This window comes from Borostomias antarcticus, assembly GCF_949987555.1.
Source record: "Borostomias antarcticus genome assembly, chromosome: 14".
Classification (NCBI taxonomy): domain Eukaryota; kingdom Metazoa; phylum Chordata; class Actinopteri; order Stomiiformes; family Stomiidae; genus Borostomias; species Borostomias antarcticus.
The window spans coordinates 14,935,981-14,944,863 of record NC_140247.1 but is presented as its reverse complement, the minus strand read 5'-3'; the positions used below and the strand labels follow the sequence as shown (position 1 = coordinate 14,944,863).

Here is an 8,883-nt window from a genome sequence, read left to right as displayed (position 1 = left end):
AGAATCAAACGTGTTTACATCAAACCTCTAGAGATTCAAAACTATTATATCAATTCGATATATCCCTAACCCTTGTGAAATGATTCAAACCATTCTGTCTCTCACTTTCATTTAACTTTTAATTGTTTCCAGAATGTCCACAGCTATTAGGCTCTAATTCCCTTGAATCAAATGCGTTTGATTGCCAACATTGTGGGACAAATAGGACATGGTTCTGGTTAACAAGCGATGGATTCCTGATCCGTCTATCAGAGCTCTGACAGGCTGTCGGGATTCTGATTTGGATGAAAGCTCTCAAGAGGAGGCACCGAACAAACGCTATAGCAGCTTGATGGAAATGAGCAGCAATTACATTGCAGATGGTCACGAGGGCACGTCCTTGCCACCGCATTGTGAAGCATATGACATTTTAATGCAAAGTGATATTTCGCATAGGGCTGGTTATTATGATCATTCTGATTCATGATTGAATATTGTAGCATATTTTGTGAAATATTTCTAAACAGCAGTATAGGCTAGTTATGATAATGCACATCTAGGGGAAATTTCACTTTCTCTTATGAGATATGAGGTCTTCATTATGGTGATATTGTTTGAATAGCCTGATGGCCTTTCACTCACTGTTGGCAAAATTGGCAACCCTAAATAAGGCCTAGTAAAGCATTTATTGGAATGGTGTGATTTCAGATGGGTCCCTGGGTGGAACATTCTGGAACCAGGTCCTGGTCAACGCCAGCCACACTGTGACAGTGAAGGGCCCATGACGGAGCTGGTTGCAGAGAACGCCCTCAGGACCACACTCCCATTCAAACACAGACCTAATGGACGCTGGGGATGGATGGTGTTATATAAATGAGAATATTAGGTCTATATCTCACACAGAAGGCTATGATACATTTTCTATTTGAACGCGTCATTTTAAGGATGCACTTGTGCCAACTCCAGTGATAGGCTGAGGGAATGCCAATACCTGATTGGAGACAGGCACAGGTATCTGATACAATAGCCTACTTGTGTTTTCTTAGTCCAGTTTATTTTATTGGACATAGATTACACCTGTTGGCTTAAGATATAGTCCATTCCATATTTTGTACAAGTCCTTTTTAGGAAGTGTTGATTCAGATTTGAACCAATCAATAATGGAGTGACTTGAATTTCAGATATGGTTTGAACATTTATTTTCCAATCTTGAATTGACAAATCATAATTGGACTTTTAAAATCAATACATAGGCAACTGCAGTGAAACGGATTTGACCCCCATACCTATTTTTCTCTCTAGCCTACTTGGGAGTAGGCTAGGCTAGGGGTCACGAGGTCAGCGCTCCCCTATCAAGCTGTTGACGGTTCCAATACAGGCGGCTGCTCCTTGATGCACATGGACAAACAAGGCTCCGCGCTAAAGAATGCAGGTTGTCCACCTTTCCAAACAATCACGGGTGTGTTTTAGCGAATGAGATACACACAGTGCATAGAGTTTGAGCAGGATTCTTTTAATACAGAGAATGTGACGCTGTGAGGGCTGTGGAGAGAAGGGAGGGGAGTGTGTTTACATGTTTAGATATCCCAGAGGCGTCCAGAGGTAAAAAGGTCAGCGCGAGCCACGCGGAATGCCCCGCAACATTCCACACTCTGCATGCGCGCAGCGTGCAGGACACAGCGTTGGGCTCGCAGGCCAGTCGGCGTTTCGTAAGTTCCACTGGGGTCAAATCGAGGGTACTGGATTCACGGTACTATTGAAATGCATGGGGTCCATATGCCATTAGTATGCATGTCAGCGCTGCACCTCTTGTAAGTATGAGGCCACATTGTCGGGCAAAACGCACTCGGGAGAGGTCTTTGTTCTCACGCAAAATCGAAATTAAAATGAGTTCATTTCAGAAGTCACACAACACTGTCCTTGTAGAATGTAACATCACTTTCAGCGAAAATAATCTTTAAAATATCGTTTTATTTGAGGTAGATTCTGAGGTGGAAAACAGCATCTTGATTGAGACTCATTCAATGACATAAAAACAGACATTAACTAATACAACTCAGCCAGTCTGCACACACAATGACAAAAGATCCTTGTCTTGTAATAGAAACGTAGCCTACTAAATACAAAAAACACTCTCATATATAAAAAAAAACCATATAAAGACATATCAAAACGTCAAAGGCATAATTTGAACGAGTTAGGCTATAATCTTCTACGTGGCCTAACTGAACGGTGTTTGAGTTATCATCAGTCTGACCGCTGTAAAAAGTTCCATTGTTGCAAGCGGCTACCTAATGTTCTCTGGTCTCGCCATCGGAAAATATAAATAACCTATTCCCATTTGTCATTAGGCATTTCGATCAGTCATCTTAGAAAAGTATGAGAATCGTGTGTTTTAGACATCATTAGGCTATGTGATAACAATACACGGGTGTATTTATTTGAACATCGTTTTATAATCCTCTGCCTTGCGTTTCTCGCTTTTATACATTGTATTTATCCTCGCCTTACACACACAACTTTTCCGTGTAATACCCTGTGATCCTATAGTGCAAAGAGTCATATACCCTTTTTACCTCACTGACGGCAAAGTTGATTTAGGCCGATAATGTAAGAAACCCTCTAAACAAATGACAACAAAACACTTTACAAAAATATCCTACTACAAAATGAACACAAATCAACCAATAGGCCTACTATGTTTGCCAAGAGGCTCCCTGTTAAGTCCGTATTTTAAGGCTCGCTTTGAGATTCGTAAACGTCCGAAAGTGCATCCCAGTCAGAAGCAGGCCTATGGAGATTTAAGACCCTGTGTATCCAGACAGACCGTGTGGTGAGAACTTAAGTGATACCATGATACAAAATAATAATAGCAATTAAAAAAAACTTTGTGCTTAGCAGTCTCATTCTTTGTCATCGAAGTGTGCATTTCAAAGTAGACTAATTATTTGTGTTTAAATTATATAAAAAATAAACATCAATTACAGACATTTTGCATAAGCAGTGGAATAGTCTATTCAATCATATAGGGGAAGAGTTTTGTTCCTATATTGGAGTCCATCAAGTCTCCGAGCTCGGGGACGCGTCAGGCGACGTGGACGTGGAATGGTCTGAGTTGTCCTCGAGGTCCTTGGAGGAGCCCGAGGCTGCGGCCGGGGCGAGGCCCTCTCTCTCGCGCTTCTTCTGTTTCATCCGGCGGTTCTGGAACCAGATTTTCACCTGCGTTTCATTCAGCTCGAGAGTGGCAGCAATCTCCACGCGCCTCGCTCGCGTGAGGTATTTGCTGAAGTGGAACTCCTTCTCGAGCTCAGTGAGCTGTTTGGTAGTGAAGTTGGTGCGAATTGTGTTCTGGGGTCCCATTCCATAGTCCGCAGCTTTGACTGAGAAAGAAGGATGATTGTGAATAAGATTAGATTCTTTAATTGTGCAAAATATAGGTAGGCTATAGGTATAAAATACCTAATGTATTTTCCAATTCAAATTAGAATCATGGATTTGACGTAATTGTTTAGGAAATATTTCCCACAAAGAAAAGTCTCAGAGCAGTATAAATCATTTTCAACTTTACTAATGAGGCGAGCACATTTGAGGTGGGGTTTGCGAGGTAGGCTACTAGGCACACAAATGATCTGTCTCTAAACAAAGCCATTTCAAATGTTAGGCCAGTTCACTGACTCAACATCCTATACCCTCCTACCCCTCAACACACCATGGGAATGAAGTCAAATTGTACTGCGTAAGGGAGATATAAATGCACACGATACGTGTAAAACCATATCCCCTCTGGTGCTTTTATGGACGTAATATTTTATGATCATTCTCAACACTGTTATAGTAGTTCGAAGCAGAGGGAGGTTGAGATGAGGGTACATGCGCATTAGTCTACTTTCAGACTGGCAAACCCCTGGCGAGGAAGGAAAGGCTAGAGAATACAATAAGGGGCCAACAAAAACGAAAAACGAATGAAGGAGAACATGGACAAGTTAAAGATAACAGAGTCAGGGCACTTCCTAGGGCGTAAGAAAGCACGTCTGCTAGATGCATTAGCGCGCGGGCAGACGTGGAGGAGAGAGAGGGGGGGTTAACATGCCAGCCACGCACGCGGGGCCAAGAGTTACCGTGTCTGGACAGAGATATCACACACGCTGACCCGGGGGGCTAGAAAACCCCCTGCGTGTTGCTGTGGATCAGAGATATCTAGGGAGAGAGAGGCAACGCTTGTCCGCTTTGGCTTCTCTTTATATTCTCTCCGACTAGAAACGAACGTGGGATCTGCATAACATCCATTACCCCCAGACGACAACCAGTGATTACATAACAGGGCCGTATCGACCTGGCTCACAGGCCACTTGGTTAGGGGTTATCGCATGTAATTAAGTTGTCCAAACCTATATAGCCTACTGTATTTCAATGGGGTTCTTTCTTAGGCTTTAAACAACCCACCTGTTTTAGGGGGATTCCTCTTCACTTTCATCCAGTCGAAGGTCTTTCCTTGTGGCGTTTGCTCCGCTTCGCGTTCGCTCTCCTGGGAGGACGAAACGTCAACATAGTTGCTCTGCAAATACCCCCGCTGGTGGTCCTGTCCTTCGCCGCTGTGGTGCTGGTACTGAGCCGCGGGACCGGCCCCCTGCGACCCGCAGTACGTCCCCGCCAGGCTCCCGTAGCTAGGGCCTACATTCGTGGCGGTGAAGCCCGATGATTGATAGTACATCCCGTCCTGTTCGTTGATAAAGTACTGATGGTGTCCAAAGTCCGGATTGGCGCAGGCTTGAGTCCCATACCCGGTGCCCCCGGTGCCGCTGTAAGGGAGGCCCATGCCGGCATGGTGCGTCTGGGACTGGTGATGGGGATGCGCGTAGCTGCCGCTCTGGTGCTGATGCTGGGTAACCGCGGCCTGCGCGCTGCCCCCCACGTAAAGCCGTCCATCACCGTTATAGCTGTCACTTGTCGTGGCTGCTGAGCCGCCGCTGTGGAAAGGGGCCGAAAAACCTTGATCCAAGTGGTGGTATCCAGCCTTGGGTGAGTAGGCGTTCGTCCCACGGTTACAAATTGAGTACTCTAGGAAAGAGTTCATTCTGGAATTGTCCATGCGCAATTGATGACGGAGGGCGCGAGCGGCATGCGTTTCAAGGGGATTCTTCCTCCGTACTTCTCGGCAGTTTGTCATGCGGAAGGTGTAGAGAAAAAAAGAAAGAGCTCAACTCGCCGAGCAAGTCACCCTAGGCTTCCCCTATAACACTTTTCTTACCTCGGCTGCTGGTGACGTGAGCCGTCACGGCGCCAATGGTGAGAGGGACCTTCCAGAAGTTTGTCAGCGCACCGCGCTCATCCATCACGCGCCTGACATTTGCATGACAAAGCCACTTCAATCAAACTGGCCCATCAATCTGATAACAGCACGTACGTGTCAAAGCCCTCTGAAAAAGACTCCACCGACCGGGTAGAGGGAAATAAAGAAAGAGTTTTAGATATTCGCTTTTCCTCTGGGCTTTGATTCCTTTACTTTTTTTTCTTTCGAAAAACACATTGGCTATCAGAGCGTAAATATGTCTTGTTATGCATGTAGCCTATGTATGGCCCGTGTTGAATCTATATAATTGGCCTCACTGTAGGCTTACTGTAGGAACTGGCCTGGTTGCAGAAATAGGTTTTCCATTGTAGAAATAGGTCTTCAATTGCGTAATGTCATTAGATATTTTGGCCACCGTGCATAAAGATGGCCCATCACCACAGAGAACCCAACATCTGCTTTTGGGGAGGTTTGGAATCGGTTTAAAATACGAATTGGAAGTGACGCCATCGTTTTCGGATCGGTCCGGGCCTGTATTGGTCCAATAATTGAATTAATGAGCTGATCTATTATAGAAACGAGGTTAGGCCGACAGAGAGCCTTCTGGCAACCCCCAGGCAAGTGGAGGGTCAGGATATCTTTCATAGATTGCAGTGTAGTCCAGTACAGTGGCTGTTGAATGCAACTTTGTATTATGCACTTATGCCTGACGTTTCTATTAATGCAAGGCAGATATAAACCATTTGATAGCTTACATTACCATCTATCCTGCCAATGTTGGTCATCAACATCAAACCAACTCTAGACCAACCAAAAATAGAATGACTGCATTGTCTAGACCTATAAGTTACAACAACACGTGGGAGAACAATATAGAAAGAGGACATTGGAAAGGCTAATTATTAATTGGGGTGACAATAGGAAAGAAGTCGTGGCTCTTCATGAAACTGCCCACGCTGAATGGGGAGGGTCGAGGGAATCTGGAATATTTGCTCGTTGCTACATGCTGGACAAGGGAGGATAACAAGATGACGCCCACAGTAATTTGTAAGTTGTCAGGATGTTTACTGTTTGGCTCGGATCTCAGCTTGGAGAAGGGTGGATGCGCGGGCAAAAGTTCAGACCTGCTATAGTTTGTTGTTTGCTCTGCCAGGGTTATCAGTTCTATCTTAAGAGCACTCAAACCTTTTAGCTATCTCCCCTCAAATGCACTGATCGGCTGAGGAGAGAGAACACCAACGGCGTCATTCGATAGCAGCGTCACCACGAAACATTATTTTCCAGACAATCAACCAAGATTTTATTTCGACCAGTAAAGTCTCTGTAACCCTTCATAGTTTCCAGTGTTGTTTCATCTGAAAACACTGGCGTGAAAATAAGCCAATCTTATCCGGCATCCCCACCCAATCATTTAAAGCTATTTTAGTGTTTTATTATTGGATAGGCCTGTAGGCTAGGCTACTATAGGCTACTACATGTTTCATGCTCTAGTGAACATAGGGATATGGAATAGCTATGGCCTATGGTGTCAAATATAGGCGACGTTTTATTTGTAAATTGTATAATCAAGATAATCAAGATTATCATTTGAACGTTAACGTTTAAGGCCATGTAATACTTTTAAATACATTTACATGTTGTCTATTTCTAACTCAGTAACAGTGTTGAGCAATAGGCTAAGCCATATTGGTGCATGTGGGCCGTGCGTATTACGCACAAACCGGGCAGGTTGTTGGAGATCATTTAAGATGTCTTGTAAAGTTCAAAATAGTAAATTTTCTTCCAAATGTTCTACTTCGTTATCACTGAGAAACAGTCAAACGTAGGAAGACTGTTTTGGGAAGGTTCCTTTGCAAAAAAAAACAAAACGTTTAGTCCAAAGTCACAATACAGTAGCAAATTCGACCAAGAGAATAACAAGAGAATCCGAGGTGGAATTCAAATGCAAATGGAATCAGGGATTAGAATGGAACCCTCTGATCATTGTCCCCCTCCTATCATTTACCACGTGTAATCCTCTCTGCGGCACCCTGCTAGCAAACCGATACGGGGCACGAGAAGCGAATAGTAATTAGCTATCGCCAGAGATCTCACCCCCCTAGCGGCCGGAGGAGGGAATGGCTTGGCTCGAACTTTTTTTTCATGCGTCAAAAAAACGACGAGAAGCACGAGCAGCCAAACCAACCAGCATAGCGCTGGCACCGCTGGCAATGGAATATTTTAAGCCTATTATTCTAAGGAGCCCTCTTCATTCAGAAATCACGTCACATCTACTAGCAGCGGGGTCATGCAAAAACAGTGCATTGTAGAACCACATTTGTAACAATAGAAGAACAGAACCTTTCATTCCTTAACGTTCTACATAGAATCCCTTTCAGGTCAGAAAGAACGATTTAGAGTTCCAAAAACAGACCCTGATGGAACTGAAGAACCTTAAGGTTCTATGTGGAACCTCTTTTTCAGAGGGTACTTCTCCTGATGGTTCGATAGCACCCCTTTTTGAGTTACTATCGCCTACAGGATTCTAGGACTGGTCCTAGGCAAGACATTTAGGGTGAATGTATCGTGACTACTTTATAGTTATGGGGAACCGCATGCTCATACCTACACTGGAATGGTCTAAGACCTGGGGTGCTTGGATAGGCATAAACATGAATAAAAAAAAAAATACATTCACCCTTTTTGAAAGCAAGGTGGTATTCCTGTTTCTTAACGTATAAAGCATTCCTTATATATAAATATATATACACACACACATACATACATTACATATTCTCATATCTCCAGTGTGTGAGTTTCCAGGTCGAAGGACACTTTAATAATGGCATAATCAAGTCATCATCATCTTCATCCTCATCATCATCATCACCACTACCACCACCACCACCACCACCATCATCATCATCACCACCACCACCACCATCATTATCATCATCATCATCATCATCATCATCATCATCATCATCATCATCATCATCATCATCATCATCACTATCATCATCACCATCACTATCATCATCATCATCATCATCACCATCATCATCATTGTCCTTTCCTCCCCTCCTCCCCTGTCCTCACCTGCACTTTAAGATAGTTGACATTGATAATTGCTTCATTCAAACACGTATGTAAATTCGGCACGGTGTGTTTGCGTCAGCTACCAAAGTTGTTATAGTCTTCCGAAGCCAAGCGTGGCGTCCTCCTCACCAGTCAGACCCTCATGGTCGTTTATTATGGTGCACGCGCTGCTGCCTCTAGAGTGCTCTGGGCAGATAAGGACACAGACATTTCCCTACATGCAAAGCTTTTGCTTTGACTCCATCCAGGGTTCTCCTGGTTTGGAGGGGGCCGTTCTCCACACTGTCACTCTGGACTCAGTCACACCACTTCTGGGGCTGGTCCTCCTCCGGGTCATGGCGTTCCCAAGGCCTGGGAGGGTCGTATCCAGACGCCTTCGTAGTCCACACTTTAGCTCTGTGGGTTGGGTTAAACTCATGATATTATTCAAAATTCTTTTCTTTTTTTTTTTAAAAATGAGGATAAGCCCCTTCAGTTGCACCGACTCGTTTTCGAGGGGGTCCTCAAGCACAAACACACAGTATGAACATTTAAAG

The 8,883-nt window shown here is 44.3% G+C and overlaps 1 protein-coding gene across 1 annotated transcript; it reads right to left on the bottom strand.

Annotated features, from left to right (window-relative positions):
- Positions 1–3,039: 3,039 nt before the first annotated feature.
- Positions 3,040–5,068, bottom strand: hoxb1a (homeobox B1a; the record flags this gene model as incomplete). Its single annotated transcript, XM_084449086.1, has 2 exons — positions 3,040–3,359; positions 4,423–5,068. 2 exons carry the CDS (start codon positions 5,066–5,068, stop codon positions 3,040–3,042), a joined length of 966 nt encoding a protein of 321 aa, XP_084305212.1.
- Between the last annotated feature and the right edge of the window lie 3,815 nt (positions 5,069–8,883).